This window comes from Apodemus sylvaticus, chromosome 19 (genome assembly GCF_947179515.1).
Source record: "Apodemus sylvaticus chromosome 19, mApoSyl1.1, whole genome shotgun sequence".
Classification (NCBI taxonomy): Eukaryota; Metazoa; Chordata; class Mammalia; order Rodentia; family Muridae; genus Apodemus; species Apodemus sylvaticus.
Window position 1 is genome coordinate 7,878,278 of NC_067490.1, and position 19,520 is coordinate 7,897,797.

The 19,520-nt window shown below is 45.8% G+C and overlaps 1 protein-coding gene across 1 annotated transcript in view; it reads left to right on the forward strand.

The window, feature by feature from the left end:
* The window catches only part of Dnah8 (dynein axonemal heavy chain 8), a 238,386-nt gene that overhangs the window by 167,889 nt on the left and 50,977 nt on the right, over positions 1-19,520 (forward strand). The window contains exons 77-81 of the mRNA XM_052164217.1: positions 2,972-3,090; positions 5,922-6,124; positions 8,435-8,508; positions 11,203-11,355; positions 12,086-12,241. Coding sequence (XP_052020177.1) covers positions 2,972-3,090; positions 5,922-6,124; positions 8,435-8,508; positions 11,203-11,355; positions 12,086-12,241 — 705 coding nt within the window. The remainder of the gene's footprint in view (positions 1-2,971; positions 3,091-5,921; positions 6,125-8,434; positions 8,509-11,202; positions 11,356-12,085; positions 12,242-19,520) is intronic.

A 19,520-nucleotide genomic window follows, 5' to 3' on the forward strand; every position in this document is an offset into this window, starting at 1 on the left:
TCCCTGTCCATACCCTCTGCCTCGCTTTGCTGACAGTTTACAGAACTTTGAGTGGTTTCCCACCTCTCTATGCCTCAAAGAAAAAGAAACCAGGAGCCAGGCAGGTGGCACAGACGGTCAGTGAAGTGCAGTCAGATAGACCCTCGGTGCCTACGCTGGAGAGTCGGTGCATGTCTGAGATCCAGTGCCTAGGAAGTGGAGGCAGCAGGGTTTCTGGGGCTTGCAGGCCAGCCAGTCCATCTAAAGTGAGGAGTTCTGGGTCAGTGAAGGACCTCACCTCAAAAAATAAAACAGTGATAGAGGAAGGCATCTAACCATGATTTGTGACTGCTATGTGGCTCAGAGTCACAAACACCTCTACATATATCACACATACAAACACACACAGGCCCACACTTGTTCACACAGAAAGGGAGAGGAGGGAGAGGGCAAGAGGGAGAGAGGAAGAAATCTAAAACAGTCCGGGCTGTAGGTCTGGCACACACGGTCTGAGATGTGAACTCTGCTGTCTGGTTTTAATGCTCACCACAGGTTTCTCAAAAGTGCTGACAAGCCATTCTTGGAGGACCCCAGCCTGGTGGCTGCAGAGGATTATGGGACAGACAGGCTCAGCAGTGCAGAGCTTATAATTAGACTCAATGGCACTTGGGCAGCAGGAGCGCCTTTTAATGGTCCGAGCCCCCAGGTCCTCCGCGTGCACTCCGAGGAACCACTACTTGACACCCACTCGGAGAGACTTCTGCTCTCCTCAGCTTTAAGGTTGCACTAGGAAAATAAAAGCGTGGATTTTTTTGGCTTCTCTTGCTATTTTTAAATAGAGATCAGCATTCAGGGAAATTGGTCCATGTCCGTGGTTCTCAGCAGAGGGTAATTTTGTGCCACCCCCAGCAGGGTACGTGGACGTGTCTGGAGACATTTTTGATCATCCCAACTCCAAGTCAGGGATGCTACTGGCATCTAGTGGGTAGAGGCCAGAGATGCTGCTGAGAAGGCTCACTGTTACCCAAGCCTGTTACCCTGTACCCTGTTACCGTGTACCCTGTCACCCTGTTCCCTGTCACCCTGTTCCCTGTTACCCTGTTCCCTGTTACCTTGTTCCCTGTTACCCTGTACCCTGTCACCCTGTTCCCTGTTACCCTGTTCCCTGTTACCCTGTACCCTGTTACCGTGTACCCTGTCACCCTGTTCCCTGTCACCCTGTTCCCTGTCACCCTGTTCCCTGTTACCCTGTTCCCTGTTACCGTGTACCCTGTCACCCTGTACCCTGTCACCCTGTTCCCTGTTACCCTGTGCCCTGTTACCCTGTTTCCTGTTACCGTGTACCCTGTCACCATGTACCTTGTCACCCTGTTACCCTGTACCCTGTTACCCTGTTCCCTGTTACCGTGTACCCTGTCACCGTGTACCCTGTTACCCTGTACCCTGTTACCGTGTACCCTGTACCTTGTTACTGTGTACCCTGCTACCGTGTACCCTGTCACCATGTACCCTGTCACTGTGTACCCTGTCACCGTGTACCCTGTTACCCTGTACCCTGTACCCTGTTACCGTGTACCCTGTTACCCTGTACCCTGTTACCGTGTACCCTGTTACTGTGTTCCCTGTTACTGTGTACCGTGTACCCTGTTACCCTGTACCCTGTTACTGTGCACCCTGTTACCCTGTACCCTGTCATCCTGTTCCCTGTTACCATGTACCCTGTCATCCTGTTCCCTGTTACCCTGTACCCTGTACCCTGTTACCGTGTACCCTGTTACCATGTACCCTGTTACCCTGTTCCCTGTTACCATGTACCCTGTTACCCTGTACCCTGTTACTGTGTACCCTGTTACTGTGTACCCTGTCACCGTGTACCCTGTTACCGTGCACCCTGTTACCCTGTACCCTGTTATCCTGTTCCCTGTTACCATGTACCCTGTTACTATGTACCCTTTTACCCTGTACCCTGTTACCGTGTACCCTGTTACCCTGTACCCTGTTACCCTGTACCCTGTTACCTTGTACCCTGTACCCTGTTACCGTGTTCCCTGTTACCCTGTACCCTGTTACCCTGTTCCCTGTTACCATGTACCCTGTTACCGTGTACCCTGTTACCCTGTACCCTGTTACCCTGTAGCCTGTTACCCTGTTCCCTGTTACTGTTACCCTGTTACCACAGGCTTAGAGCCTGTGCTCTGGTGGCTCTTGCTAGCCCAGCCGCTTGTCCCAATAAACCAATTAAAGAGACAGACTAATAGTGACAGGCAGAAAAATGAGATTCAATGTAGCCAAAAAATGGAGATTCAATGTAGCCACATTGGGAAGCAGGACAAGGAGATGGAGGGACTCCTTGCTCCCAGTCTGTCTTTAGGGCCTGACTGGGGCTTTAGGTCTAAATAGCAGTCAAGAGGCAAGTATAGGTAAGCAGTCCAGCCCATGGGTATCATCCTGCCTGCCACTGACTCCAGAGTCAACACCAGTGTCCGTTACGGGTTGTAAATTGTTCTCTATGAAGTACATTCCCCTGACTGTTCACAGTGCTTCAGTCCTTCCTTCTCCTAGCATGAGATTCCTGAGTGAAATTCCAGTTTCTATAGATCTCCAGCTTGAGTGTTAACCATAGCTAAAGGCACAGGTATCTATCTGCCAGTATGGTTACACTAACCATTCCCAGGACAGCCCTGTGCTACATAATAATTTTCAGCTCCAAGTGTCAATAAAGTATCACAATGGAGAAGCTTTGATCTGTTGTCATCCCCTGTCTCCAGCCATTTTGTGTCACTGAAATATTATCCTAACAGCAATTAACAACGCACCCCCAAGGGACAGTTACACTGTATCTATGTTATTCAGGTCATTGATGACAGTAGCTGGTTGTTTTGCTTTGTAAGTTAAGAGCCCACAAGAGCAGCTCTCCTGGGTCCTTTGGAGCATCTGGTGCCTTCCGATCCCATGCAGTCTTGTGGCTTGACTATTGGCTTATTACCTTTAGATATCTCGGAATGAGAAGGGGTGGAAAAACTGGTTTGATAAAGATGCCCCAGAGGAGGAGATCATCCCCGATGGATATAACGATTCCCTGGATACCTGCCGCAAGCTTCTGCTTATCAGGTGAGCACCAGGGCAGCGGAAGCAGGGAGCACCACCCGCTGTTCCTCATCCCAGGTCTGATCTCAGCAGTCAACATCTGCTGTCCAGCATTTACTTATGTGATGTGTCTGTGAGTGTTGAACCTGTTAGGGTATTCGACACACAAATGGTTAGAACACAGATGCTCACCGATAGCTTACTTCTGGCCTCTTTGGCACATCCATCCTCTCTGAAGAGAGCCGAGTCTCAGAGTCTGTGGTATGCAAGCTTCGGAGTCATGTCCCACTATTCTGTGTGCTCTCTGGGGAAGGAGCCCTGTACTTCCTCCATAATATATGATAGCAGGGAAGAGGTTCTGTTTCAACAACATTTTAACAGTAGGGCTTTCAGCAAAAACATGAAAGAAAATATGTTCTTATGTCTCCTTTATCCATTTGATATTGTACAAATCATGCATTATTTAAGTTACCTCTGTTAAAAAAAAAGAATGGAACTTGGGCTGCTGAGATGATTCAGAGGGTAGAGGTGCTTGCTGCCAAACCTGATCACCTGAGTTTGATCACCGGGACCTGTGCCACAGAAGGAGAGAAACAACTCCAGCAAGTTATTCTCTGATCTCCACACTCCTGCTGTGGCATGTGCATAAAGTGCACACACACACAAACATACATACATACATACATACATACACACATACACATATACATACATATACAACACACATATGTACACATACAAACACACACATATATACATGCACATATACAAATACACCACATGCAAACCCACACATAATACATGTATGTACACATACATACATATATGCATGCACACATATACACATGCACACATATATATATACACAAAATTAAAAATAGCCTTTGCAAAGAATTGGCTCAGAAGCTAAAACTCAGTTTCATTTGAGGGGGAAAGTTAAGACTATTGAACTATTGATAAGTGTAACTACTCTTTGGGCCATTAAGATGAAAATAGTTTTAAATCGACAATAATTAAGAGCAATTGCCTTGTTGATCATCACATTTTCTTGGTATCTCATACCTCAGAGGGGCTTATATAGTGGAAAAAAAGTGTGTGTGTCTATGCGTGTACACACACTTGTGTACTTGTGTATACACACTTGAATATATATGTGGGTCTCCATGACTGGTTAGTGCAGTTCTAGGGAGATGAGACTACAGGGGGTTAGCAAGGATGGAGAAGATGGTTTAGGTGCGGACCTGGGTTTGAGCCTTGGGACCCACATTTTAAAAGCCAGGTGCTGGAACCAATGCGATGATTCAGTGGGTAGGAGCACGGTCTTGCAAGCCTGAAGACCTAACTTCAAGCCCCAGGACACACAGAAAGGGAGAAGGAGAGAACTCTCTCCACAAGTTGCCCTCTGACATACACACGTGTATCATGACACATGTATGGCCTCTATCACATACCCACACCTGCCAACCATCATCATCGATCAAATATATATATTTTATAAGATTTATTTTATATAATACATATATTTAATATTACATAATATATAATAAAATAAAAATTATTTTATAATATATTTTTATTATTTTTATACAGCTGGCTTTTATAATATATAATTATATAATATATAATATATTATTATGTTATATAATATACAATATATTATATATATAATTATATATATTATAAAAGCCAGATGTTGTGGTGTGGAATATACTTGTAACCCTTGTTCTGGGGGCGCTGAAGCCAAGACCATCCTTGGGGCCTGTTGGTCAGTTAGCCAATCCTGTTTGATGGGCCAGTGAGAGATCATGCCTCCAAACAAAACCAAGGTACCTTAGAAAAGACACGATAGTCCTCTCTGAGCTCCACACATGACTGAACACACACACACACACACACACACACACACACACACACACACACATGATAGTCCTCTCTGAGCTCCACACATGGCTGAACACACACACACACACACACACACACACGCACACGCACACGCACACGTGCACACACGTGCACATGCACAAGCACACGTACACACACGCACAAGCACACACGCACATGGGAGGGGAGGGAAATGAATAACAGAAGGGGTGGGTCAGTCAGCATAGCTTTTATATCTCCTAATGCAGCACGCCTGAGCTTGCTGTGGGACATGTTGCCCCCTGGTTTTTGTAGGCCATGAGAGTAGTCAGGATGGCCTCGCTGGTGACCCCCCCCCCTTCGGCATAGTATGAAAGGGTTGCTTGTTTTCCTTGAAATAATCACATTTATCCTTTACCCATCAGTTTGAAATGGGACACAGGCCACACAAGCAGGGTCATTAGCTGGAGAGTGAGAATTGGCTTGGGAGACGGTGCGTCTCAGATGGAAATGATCAGCTGTCTGTCATTTACTTATGTGATGTATCTGTGTGCACTGAACCTGTTCAGCCATGTGACACATAAATGGTTAGAACACAGATGCTCACTGATAGCTTACTTCTGGCCTCTTTGGCACATCCATCCTCTCTGAAGAGAGCCGAGCCTCAGAGTTGGTGGTATGTTGGCCTCCATCATGGACTGAGGCTGGCGGAGGACCCTCTGTCGTTACTGGGTCTACAATGCTCCCGGCCAGTGCCTGGCACCAGACCTTCCCTGATTAAATCTGTGCTCATCCAAGGAGAACAGAATTTGCCATCCCTCTCCCACAGCCCCATGGAAGGGAGGATCCGCTTGCTGCCCCTTTGTTAATTAAACTTGTTGACCTTTGCACGCTCGGAATTAGTAGAGACGGAGGGGGAGTAGATAGTCCCTTAGAAACTTAGAACTTAGAAGGGCTGAGCTTACTTCTTCTCTAACCTAAATGTTCATTTCAAGATCGTGGTGCCCAGACCGCACTGTTTTCCAAGCAAGAAAGTATATCGCGGACTCTCTGGAGGAGAAGTACACGGAGCCAGTTATCCTAAATCTGGAGAAGACCTGGGAGGAAAGCGACACGCACACGCCTCTGATCTGTTTCCTGTCCATGGGCTCCGACCCCACCATCCAGATTGACGCGTTGGCCAAGAAACTGAAGCTGGGTATGACTGACCATCTGTCTGTGTTTGCTCCGAATATTGCCTGTCACGGGTGACTCTTAGAAAAGTATCCATGGCCGTGCTTGGTGGTGTGTACCTTTGACTTGGCATTCAGGAGGCAGAGTCAAGCAGGGCTCTGTGAGTTCAAGGCCACCCTGGTCTACATAGTGAGACTCAGGTCAGCCAAGGCTGTACGGTGGGTGAGACCTGGTATAAAAAGAAAACTGTCCATGAGGCAAAGGTATATTTAAAAATTAAGCTTTTATTTCTCTCTTGGATTTATTTACCTGAGACCCAGGTATCTGCACAGACAGGGATGAAGATCTACTTGTCACTAATTGCTGTATCAGCAGATGGCAGCACTGGTGGGTTGTACTCTGCCTGCCGCCGCTGCCACCATGTTTACATAAAATGATGACACACCAAAGTGCATTTTGTCACAAACTGAAAAGATAGAACCATTATCTGTAGGGATTCTTTTGCTCGCATTTGCTGTTCTTACCAAGTTAGTAATGAGCCGTGCGCCTCATGGTGGTAGTCTGGAGATAAATAGAACACAGCCAGAGGAGACCGATGGGAACGTAACTGAGCAGGGCGGGCAACATCCGTAGCCACGTTCTATAGAGATGATGGACCGCAGGCTCACACCTGCATAGATTCTGAAGGAAGCACGGCATTCCTTAAGGTGTAGTTTTATATTTAATGATGTGTTCATGTGTGTCTGCATGTAGGCATGTGCATGTGCATGTGGGTTCCCTTAGAGGCCAGAAGGAGGCGTTGAGTTCCCTGCAGCTGGATTTACAGGCAATTGTGAGCTGTCTGATGTGGGTGCTGGGCACCAAACCCAGGTCCTCTGCAAGAGCAGCAAGTGCTCTTAGCCACTGGGCCATCTCTCCAGCCCTGATCCCCTTGCATTGTTCTGGAATAGAACTGTTTATCGCTCCAAAAAAAATCTGGGTGTTGTCAGCACTGCCTTACGGAATGCTATAGCTGTACCTGAAGAGTTGATTCATGCACTTTAAAAAGATTAGGAAGTCATATGAGGTCATTTGAGAGAACTCAACCTAGTAAAAGTGTCTGCTGTCAAGCCTGAAGATCTGCGTTCAATCCCTGAAACTCACATAAAGGTGAAAAGAGAGAACTGACTCGAGCGAGTTGTCCCCTGACCTCCACACTTAGGTCATGGTATGCATGTGCACACACAGACACACACACACACACACACACACACACATACACAAATAGTAAAAGCAATTAAAAAAAGTTCAACATCCATATTTGACTTTGCAAAGTTCAGAGCAGAGCACCCTACAAAGTGATAAATGTATGCTGTAAGCATCAGTACCAGACTTGCTGGTGAACAACTGAGACATTTCCATTAAAGTCAGACTCAAGACAAAGATGTCTGCCCACTGCCATGGTGATGAAGCATCCTCGTTGAAGACATAGCTAACGCATTGTGAGAATCATAAATAAAAGATGTAACTCCTGAAAAAGGAGGGACCCAAAATGCCACCATTACTCTCAGACAATGTAAGTGTCTAGCTTAAAACCACAAATGAATCAACTGAAAATGATCCTACTTAATAGAACAGTTCAGCAAGGTGACCACTTGCAGCATAAATATTTTTTAAAAAATCAATTGTGCCTCCTTGTAAAAATAAAATGTAAAAATTCCATTAGCTTTGCAATAAAAATGAAACAGGTTGTTTTAAAAATATCCATTTGAAGAGAAATATAAAACTTTCTTAGTGACATAGAAAGTTAATTCAAGTAAATAGAGTTAAAACCCATTCCCAGCATAACAACTCAATATTGTAAAGGTGCCAATAGTTTATAGATTAGTCTATAAATGTATGTAACTCTAATTGAAATTCAAACATTTTCCCCCTAATTGGATCCTAGAAAGACATTAGATCATCAGAAACATAGATGAAGAATAGCCACAAGAACTTGAAAAAACAATTATTGGAAATGAACACTCCTAAATTTTTAAAGCTTTATCAAACGGCAATAATTTAATCTGTGCAACTGGCTAAAATCAAATAAATAAATCAATAGAGCACAATGAAAGACCCCAAATTAGACACATATGCACGCATGCATGCGCACACACTATTTTGAAGTCTGTGTGCTTTTTGTTGTTCTATCCCATCCTCCTGGTTTTGGTGTCTCCTTTTCCCTGTGCCCATACATTTTCTGGTCAGCACTATGGAGAGCCTGGTCTATTTGAATAGTAATGGCTTCTTGGAGGAATGGAGGGTGGAAGACTACAATTTACATTTTCGTGATCATGAGCTTCTTGTGTTGCAGAATGCAGGACTATCTCAATGGGACAAGGGCAAGAAGTTCATGCTCGAAAGCTGATCCAGATGTCCATGCAACAGGTATGCAGCCAAGAACCATCACTGTTGTGACCTAAGCTCTCCGGGTCCTCTGTCCATCTGGTATACCTTGGAAAGCCACAGTGATTGGAAACATCCATCCTCTGATGTTCATTTTCCAGTTTTGTTGATGCACAACCAAACCTTTGGTCATTTGTGGACCAAATCTGAAGGCAATTTCCTCCTCTTAGCACCACAGAAAGCTTGCTGTTTCTTACAGTCCTCAGACACCTTTGTTTTTCTGTATCTTTCTAACCATCTACTCACTAATCCATCTATCTGTTTATGATTTGGAAGGCACAATGTCTGGTTCTTAAGGTTACAGCTCCAGCCATCTTGGAATTTCATGATCAATATTAATACAAGGGCCAAATCAGGACCGTTAAATTTCAGTTTTTGGTTGAAGGTGGGTTTTCATTTTTTTCACTAATGGATCATTTCAGGCAAATAAAAAAATAGTTGAGGACTTTCTATTTCAATATTGATGATGATTTTTATCGAAGCGGAGTGTTGAGAAGCAGTTGGCATGGTGCCTAATAAATACACAGATCATTAACTTTCTAGAAATGCTTTGCAGATAGCCATCTCAGCTCTAATAAGAAAGGGCATAATTTATAAAAGTAAGATTAAAAATCTTGGTTTGTTTTTAAGTGTTGGATCTCATCATGTCTGTGGTGACTTTGTCACGGCTTTTCTCTGGGAATTAATGACCAGTGGGGGTTAATGGTCCAAAGCTCTACTTAGGTCATCAAAATTTCAAGCTGGTCATTAATTCTCAAGTGCCCTAAGCCTTAATCTTTATCACCTAATTAAATTCAATAATAAATTATATTTAATTTATATATCAAGGCAATGATGTGGGATTATTTCTACTTGAGTCAAATCTTTGGCTCTTGAGTGATTTGTCTGTTCTACTTTGTGCAAAAGTAATTTTTTTTTTTTTAGTTTCAGCAAATGGAAAACTTTTAATGTAAATACAACACTTACCTTACCCTTCTTTGGGATGATGATTTTTGTAACTTCCACATCTTTGTCTCGCAACATATTGATAATAGCATTATCAGCAAAATACAAAATCAAACAAAACTAAACACCACCACCACCAAAAACCAAACAAAAGAAAATACAAGTGTAGCCATAATGTGCTCTTGAGCCACCCCAAAATTTCAAACATGTCTGATGTTCCTGGATGCTGGGTAAGGACCAGAAAGCACTGGGTCCATGATGCTGGATCCCGCCTTCTCCTAGATAACCCATGATACATGGCCCAGCGCATCCTCTTTGCTATTTAAATCAGCCCAACTCTGATTTTTTTCTTCCAGTTGAAGGCACAATTTAAATACCTTATCATGTACTTACTGCATCTAACAGTTTGTAGATGGAGTCATCTAGTCTGCTCTACTTACATCAGAACATTAAAATGTTGACTTACTGGGCACAGTGTGTATACCTACAATCTCAGCAGGTGAAGGGCAGAAGAAAGAGGTTTGAGAGTTCAAGACTAGCCTAGGCTATACAGAGAGTTCAAGGCTAGCCTAACTAGAACAAGGTACTGACTCAATGAATGAGCCAACAGTCTTGTTTTCCTAGGTTAGCGATGGCCTCTGACTTAATGTTAAAAAGTGCTTTACCTAACCATTAGATGGAGCTGACTAAAGGAGTCCCTGGGAAAAACAATGACAAACAATGACTTAGAACTTGGCTAGTGTCTTAGGGTTTCTATTCCTGAAAACATCAGGACCAAGAAGCAAGTTGGGGAGGAAAGGGTTTACTCAGCTTACACTTCCACACTGCTGTTCATCACCAAAGGAAGTCAGGACTGGAACTCAAGCAGGTCAGGAAGCAGGAGCTGATGCAGAGGCCATGAGGGGTGCTGCTTACTGGCTTGCTTCCCCTGGCTTGCTCAGCCTGTTCTCTTATAGAACCCAAGACCACCAGCCCAGAGATGGCACCACCCACAAGGGGCCCTCTCCACTTGATCCCTAATTGAGAAAATGCCCCACAGCTGGATCTCATGGAGGCACTTGAAGCTCCTTTCTCTGTAATAACTCCAGCTTGTGCCAAGTTGACACAAAACCAGCCAGTACAGTTAGCTAAAACCCCACCACGTGCATTACTTCTGACTTCAGAAGGTGACAAGCACTTTTATGGATGACTGTGATGCTGCCTTCTTGGTTTGAGTGGATTCCGACATACCTTAGGGTGAAGCCTGTGCAAGTATCCGACCTCACCATTAGGTGGCGCCCACACTCAAGTTTTTATTTCTAATCTCTGAGGAATCAGTAGTACCAGAATGACTCCAAGTGACCAGATTGGGCCAGGAACAGATTATAGTGTGTGTGTGTGTGTGTGAAAAGTTTTCCACTTACTGAAACTAAAAAAAAAATCACTTTTGCTCAAAGTAGAACAGACAAATCAACCAAAAGAGCCAAAGATGTGACTCAAGTAGAAATAACTACATATCATTGCCTTGATGTATAAATTTAATATATAATATAACATAATATATGATATATACTATATGACATATGATATATAACATATATATAACATATGATATATAATAAGTAAATATGGGCTCAAAATAAAACAGCCATGCTTTAAGCAAACTTACTTTTGAAACAATACATTTTGTTTTGGTAAAAATAATCACAAGATATAAGCAATAACTATGACTCTTTTATCTTTTGGATACAGGGTGGTTGGGTATTACTGCAGAATTGTCACCTCGGTCTAGAATTCATGGAGGAGTTACTAGAGACCCTGATGGTCACAGAAACCACCGAGGACTCCTTCAGAGTGTGGATAACCACTGAACCCCATGACCGGTTTCCAATCACACTACTCCAGGTCCGTCACCGAGAGTCACCCAGTCATGTGATTCACGACCAACAGTGTTGGAGGGGCGACGGGAAGGGAGGATGGGTAACAGTGTTTGTCACGAAGCCCAACAACCTGAGTTTGATCTTCAGAATCCACATGGTGGAAGGAGAGAATGGGCTCCCACGTGCTGTCCCACGTGCTGACCTTCACGTGCTGACCTTCACGTGTGTGCAGTGGTGCACGCTAGGCCTCCCAAAGAATAAATGAGTGCCATAAAATTCTTACTGAGGGAATGCAGCAGTGTATTAATCTCTATTATAATCATCAGGCTTATACAGCATTTCTACAAGTGAATTCTAAGGCCTATTGATTTATCGGGTTTGTGCTCTGATCAGTGTAATTGGCCTTTACTCTGTTGAGTTCTAGCCTGCATGCTCTGTGTCATGTGTTTATCTCATATGCCATCATTTCTTTTTATTAGTTATTTAATTTTATGTATATTGGCTGTTTTGACCATAGCTGTGTGTATGTACCACATGCATGCAGGACCCTCAGAGTCCAGCAGAGGGCACTCGATCCCTTGGGATTGCAGTTGTGAGCTGTCACGTAGGTGCTGGGAACTGAACCTGGGTCCTCCTTGAGAACAGCCAGTGTTCTTAAAAATCTGAGCTGTCTCTTTCACCCTTGTACCGTGATTTCGATTGCATTCTTTACAGTACTTTGCAACAGTAACACAACCTTCTGCTTCTCAAAATAGACTTCTCTCAAGTTCACAAATGAGCCACCCCAAGGTGTCCGGGCAGGCCTGAAAAGGACATTCGCTGGGATCAACCAAGACCTTCTGGACATCAGTAACCTACCCATGTGGAAGCCCATGCTGTACACAGTGGCATTTCTGCACTCCACGGTGCAGGTAACCTGGGAAGCAGTGTTCATAGCTAGGGGGCGCTAATGGGTTGATGTAGCCACTGCGGGAGAGAGCTTAGTTTGTTACAGATTTCATGGGTAGTCCTACTATTCATTTGTGAGCTCTGGGGCACAGAGACCTTGCTTACTCTTGTGTGGACTCACTCTTCATGGTCCCAGCACAATGAAGCTATTCACAGTACCATAGCCATTTTTAACTTGCTATGACAATCCCTGAGATAAACAGTTTAAAGGGGGAGGTGCATTTTGGCTCCTGGTTGCAGGTGGTTCTATCACTTGGCATCAGGACAAGGAAGACGCAGGAGCAAGTGACAGAGGTTAATCACTCTGTGGTGGCTGGGGGACAAATCAAGGAAATGCTGACATGGACCAGACACCTCTCAGATTCTACATCCTCAGGCACCAGCTCCCAGCCCCCAGCCCCAGCATTTCCACCACTACCTCCAAAAATGCTACTGCCAACTGGAGACTCAGCCTTCAACACACGATTGGGGATGGGGTGGGGTGGGGCTGGGGGTTGGTTTCCTACCCAAACCATAGCACTAAGCACAGTAAATATTTGGGCAGTGGACAGATTATCAAGTGTGAAATTTGATCTTGAAAGTGCCTGGGTTAGCCAAGAATTTTATCCACACCCTCTCAGATACTAACAACCACTAAGGTAAGGTTTTCGAAGCAGGGTTGCCACCAACTTCAAGAGGAGGCAATTGCCCTGGGGGCATGGTTCAGGAAGTACAGAGCTTGGTATGCATGCCTACAGGCCTGAGTTCAAACTCCAGAGCCTCTGCCTAGGACACTGGGCACGGAGGCCCACACTTGTAATCTCAGAGCTGGGGAGGCAGAGACAGGCAGATCCTTGGCACTCACTGACCGGCTAGCCTAGACTACTTGGTGAGTTCCAGGCCAATTAGAGACTCCGTCTTTAAAAGGAAAAAGGGAGACAGGGCCTAAGTATTAAGCCCCAAAGGTTGTCTTCTGGCTTTCATGTGCACACACACACACACACATACACATGCACACACATTCAAACATGCATACATACACACTTATACACATATATTCACACATATATGCATACATGCAAACATATAGACATGTACACAAATGTGAGCATGCTGGTACACACATATTTGCACATGCACACATACATATATTCACACATACAAACATACATACATGTACAAACATGTGAGCATGCAGGTACACACATATTTGCAGATGCACATATATACACACATATTCACATGCAGACATACAAGCATAAACACATGAACACACATGTGAGCTGCTGGTACACACATTTGCACATGCACACATGCATACACATGTACACATGCAGTCACATGTATACATGTACATACACATGAGGGTACACATACACACACGTGCATATACGCGTGTAGAGAACAAGGCAGTTGAATTTTAGAGAGTCTGTGTCATACATGGTAGATCTGGGATGGCCTGGCTCTGATGGACGACGGTTCAGTCCCTGGTTCTTAGTAGTTGATGTGGGGGAGGGGTAATCACAGTTCCCTGCTCCTGTCAGGCCATGCTGTCAGCTTCTATATGCCAATCACTTACGCTAATTATTACCAATTACTTGTTTTCATTATCAATTGCCTATGTTGTGATTTAGCTATCTTATGGCTACCAAAAAACTTACTTGTAGATTTTTTATTCTGTTATTTTATGTGTGGTTCAATATTGGAAAATGGGATGTCTCTAGTTCACAAAGGGAATTCCTTGGTTTCACAGGGGCTTCTTTCTGTGTTTCTCCTGCCTTGAACATGGGGAAAAAGATACAATGAGCCCTTAGACATGTCCTGACTCGTGCGTCCTGACAGCTGTGCCCGCATGGGGGACAAGAGTCCCTGCATCTCTCCCTAGGAAGCAGGGGAATCCATAGTCCCCCACCCCCACCTCCAGGAATGGCTACTTTCTCCTGCTTTGTTGCCCGCCACTACACTGTGCCCTGTGCAGCCACCAAAGGACTGTGGGGGTCTTTCTCCAGCTCTCTCTCGGCTCTGGGAGAGTGCACCTTGGCTGGCTTGCTTTGTGGGTGGTTGTCTTTTTGACTAATTTTTCCGGTGGCTTTTGGATTGTGAGTTACAGCTTTCCAGAGACCAGCTTCACCCTCTGTTATCTGAGGACTGTTCCCCTTATCACGTGCTAGCTCCAACCCTGTGGCCACCCTGCTATTTGGTCCCCCATTCACAGATAACGACATTTTCTTCCCATTGCCAGTCACAGTGACTCAACTCTTCCATTCAGCCCGCCCTGCAGAGTTGCCGTGGGGAGGGATTTTTCCATACAGTCAGTGTGCCAACATGGTTTTCAGTGGACTTTATCTGAGAGTTGAACCGACAGGCCCAAAGCCCAAGGTCCCGTCAGGAGTCAAACTGTGCTTGCGGTACATACGTGGCATGCTTCGGGTAAAACCTGGATAAACAAACGTTTCTACCGCCAGGGCCGGGAAGCTGATAGTGGACTGTCGGTCTGAAAGACCCAGAGACTGGCAAGATGGCTCCAGTGGGCAAGGGCACTCGCTGCTGGGCCTGACTGCCAGAACCCCCGTCCTCGGAACACGTGCTGGAAGGAGAGTAGTGATTCCAGAAAGCTATCCTCTAACTCACAGTGAGGTACACACACACACACACACACACACACACACACACAGAGGGGAGGGAGACAGACAGAGACACAGAAAGTATAGTGAGTTTTTTATGGTTTTTTTTTTTTTTTATATTTTGTTTTTTTTGTTTTAATTGAGAATTTAGTCTGTAAAGTGCTTGCCACCCAGGCATGAAGACCAGAGTTTGAGCCTGGAGAACGTATGTGAAAAATCGGGGCAAGGCCACATGTGCCTGCAACCCCAGCCCAGTGCTGTGGGAGGGGTGAGAGTGGAGGGGAAGGGAGGGGAGACTCTGAGCTCCCTGGCCAGGCAAGCTAGTGGTGGTGACACGTTGAATGAGAGACCCTGACCTAAAAAATGCCCAGGTGTGTTTTTTGACAGACAGATAGACAGACAGACAGACAGACAGACAGACCGAGACTGGTTGATTATGGGTCTAAGGGCTGAACATCTGATTTGTTAATTGGTTGGGCTCCCCATGAACACTTTGAATTAGTCAAGTCTCCCCCTCTCTAACAAATACCCAAGCTTCTGAAGAGAAGAGGGTTACTTTGGTTCCCACGGTTGGAGATTTAAGTTTCCCATGGTCCCTTTCAGCTCCATTGCTTTCAGGCAGCGGTGAGGCACCACCAACCACCTCATGGCACAGAATACAGGAAGAGGGCGTGAGCTCAGTACCCCAACCTGATGCGCCCCAGTCATGGGATCAGCTCTCACTAGGCTCTACCTCTTAAGGGGCTGCACTGCCTCCCACTGTGCTCAACAGTGGGACCAAGCCTTTATTTTACTTCATAGGATGTGGGATACATCTCCAAAGTAAAACACAGCATGTGCGCACGCACACACATGCCCGCATGCACACAGACCTCCCTTTTACAAACATGCAGGCTTGTTTTTGCAGAGGTTAACATAAAGAACAAGGGTTGATTGATGCCCCATTACTGCAAGTTGCAGTGCAGAGGGGCCCCTAACTATGCCCCACCCAGCAGACGCTGGGGTTGAGGTCCCCAACTCTCTGCCTTCTCTCCACTTTTTTCTCTCTCTCTCTCTGAATCACAATCTGTCACCACGCATCAACTTGGCCAGCTCAAGGGCACAGTGTGTGACACGGTCCTCACATGTGTTGTAGAGAGCTGAAGGATCATCCTCCCTTTCCTGGGAGAAGGGCCTGGAGGTAGTCATGGGTGTCTGGGAGGGGCAGCTCTCTGGGGTAGGAAAGTGCCGGAGTGTGTGGTTTTATTTTGTTAGTCATGCGGGGTCAGGCTTCCTCCAAGGAAGGAGGATGCTTCAGCCATGGCCTTGGGAGCTCGCGTCCAGACACAGGGCAACTCTGAAGTGGTGCTGCTCACACCACACACACTGCCCAGCCCCCTCACCTCCTCAGGAACTTACTGGCCGGGTAGGTCAGGTTGCAGCAGGTGGTGGCAGAAGTTTCTGTTTCTGCGACAGAAGCTACTCCTGCTGCAGCGCCCTTGGATAACTGAGGAAACCTGTTTTCAGGAACCCAGACTGTTTGGTAGCAGAGAGGAGATGCTCTCTGGCCTCCCTGTTCTCCGTACTTAAATGCTGTATTGTTCTGGGGTGTGCGCCAAGCCTCTCGACTGACCTCTTCCCTTTGAGATTTCTGTTAACACATCTTCCACAGTCTCGACTCTGAAACCCAGTAATTGCATTTCTACTCTCCCAGCATCTATAGGAAGGTCAGGAAAATGTCCAGTAATCTCCCCCTGCCTTCTCCAATTGATGGCAATTTGTGCTGCTTTGAACAGGAGTTAGGTAGAGCAAACACCCTAAGCGGCAGTCCTCAGCCAGTTCCAGGATCCTGGCCAGGCTGCTCAAGTTAGCCTCTGGGGAAATGGCAGATTGGGGGAATCGGAGGTGGGAGTTAAAGAAGGAATGGCATGGGGGCAGAAGGGGCCTTGTGTGGAGGATGATGGGAAGACTCGATTTCCTTTTAAGAGTTTCCAATATGATTTCGATACACAACAAAAATCAAGGATGATGGTAGCCATTGCGTTTAAGTAAGGAGTCTGCGGCCATTTCTATAACTCGGTCATGTTTTAGAATCCCTCTCCTCATCATCCATGCCCACACTTGAGACTTTTCTAGTGGTTTATCCATAGAGTTTTTAGTATTTCTAGGCTAAAGTCATTCTACTCTTGGCCCAGGATAACAAGCCCGTGAAGGATTCTGGGATCTCCAGAGTCCTACAGTGGTAGTTGTAAATGCACATTTCTTTTTAAATCCCAGCCCTTCAAGTAATTTAGACATTGAATAAACACAGTCATATTACCAGGGCCCAGGAAGTGCCACCCATCAATAAGTGTCCCTTCCCCCCTGTGCTTTGCTCTGTCGAGTTGAAGTCTTGACAAAACAGCCCCTTCTAAACTTAATAGTGCACATAAAAATTCCTGCTTTGGCAAGCATGCTTGTAAGAGCCTTATTTAAACATTTCTGGATAATTATAGCAACACAATTGGAGTTTCTCTTACACACACACATACACACACACACTCATCTTCATGTTTTCTGCCCATGACTTTTAACCTCTTAACACTGCATTTGGAACATCTAGCACGGCTTGTACCTTTGATTTTATTGTATACCCTGTTTTGCTGTTTCACTAAATGTGAGAGTTAACTACCACCAGCGACATGCACCCGAGCCTCACATGAGATCAGGGCCAGCTTCCACGCCATTAAAACGTCTCCGCTGAGCAGATTCCCACCAGTCATTCCAGGATATTCCCATACCTCACTGGTAGTTTCCATACTGTGTATTCCTCAGGGGCAAAGGGAACTCTGCAAAGTGCTTGCCACTCAAGCAGGAGGGCTTGGGTTGAGATTCCCAGAACTCCTGTCACATGCTGGCCAGGGAAGCTGAGACAACCATTTCTCTGGGGAATGCTGGTCAGGCCATCTAGTCTGATCAGGTTCATTGAGAGACCCCGTCTCAAAAAAAACTAATATTGACAGTGATACAGGAAGACACCCAGCTCTGGCTTCTATGCACACACACACACACACACACACACACACACACACACAGGGGAAGAAGGACTAGATTATTCAAATGGTGTAGGGAGCACTGTGGCCCTCCTAAAATCATCACAAGACCGGCTTTCCAATCTCTTTGAGTGGAGGGAGCTTTGTGTTCAAAAGCTGTCGATAACCTGTTGAGGTCTTTTGATGTGTATAAGGCTGAAGAGTGGCCCCCAAGGATGTAGACTTAAGTGATGCTTGGTGACCTTGCTCTCCAAGTTATCCTTGATTGGTGAACAAAGATGCCCACAGTGTACAGCTGGGCAGAATTGAGATAGGCAGGGCTATCTCAGGCTTGGAGTTCCCAGGTTCCGGGTCTGAGGAGAACAACAAAGTGGGAAGAAGGTGGAGAGAGGAGAAAGTCACCATGGGGTAGGTGAGTCATGACAACATGACTAGGAGGGCTGGCCAATGGGAGCTGAGAGCAGCCCCGGTGGAACCGGGCAAGTTATAGTCTGGGGTTATTGATGGGGAAATGGATTCTAATGGCTTAGAGGGTAGATACCTGCCCAGCTCTAGTGCTGATTAAGGTTTATTATAATAATAAAAGTTGCATGTCTTTTATCCAGGAACTGAATGATCAAAAAACAGAGTAGAAGTCCCGAATTGAGGTTAAATTTAACTTTCTACAACAGCAATGAATCCTGAAGAAAGTGAGCCTGGGTCCCTGCTGCTTCTGAAGCTCACCCTTGTGACTTTAATTTATTTTCAAACTTTATTTTTAATGACGGTTCTTAAATGCTTTACCAGCCCTGGCAGCCCACCATCCAGCAGAGGTAGTGGGAAAGAAAGGATACGGGTAGGGGAGTTGGGGGTAATGGACCTGTTTAGAAAGGTTCTTTGAGCAACTCCCATCTGTGTTATCTGGAAATCAGCAGTTCAGTTCACAGGTCAGCACTTGCAAACAATTTACAGATATACCAGCAGTCCAGTCGGGTTAGCAACAGTGGTGACATGACCTAGCAGAAACAGCCAGGCCTCAGCCATGGCACGAATCAGCAGGAGGGACCGACAGGAACACCAGGAGACATTCTAGGCTGTGCCGCTCTCAGGGAAGCGATCACCAAAGATGTGAGGCCCACAAGCGGTGTACAACTAGCTGTTCCAGCAAGCCAAGCTCTGTCCCCGTCACTCTGTGGAGTCCCGTTTATACCCTCCAAACACCACGTGTCCTCCATGTGCCTTGCCTCAGCAGGTGCATCTGACTAAGCTGACATCACTCTGCCAATCAGCCCGAGTCAGCAGGAGCAGCAGGAAACTGCAGCACACCACCACAAGTGTTTGGGTGCGTTTCTCTCTATGGAGTCCCCACAAACGCAGCTCATCTACACAGTGTAAGGCGAACCAATACACTGGTGTTGTTAGCAAAGAATCCTTCATCACACGTCCTTTCACGTGCTTGCTGTAGCAGAGCATCCTTCCACCTATGTCTGCTTCAGCTAAACGTTCCTTCACGAAGATGCCTCAGTCCTTCACCTGTGTCCGCTTCAGGAAAACTCCTTCATGTGTTTGCCACAGTGAAACACCTGATCCAACACAACTGGCTCTGCAAAGAACCCTCACGTCTACAGTTCATCCCCTCTACTGCTGTG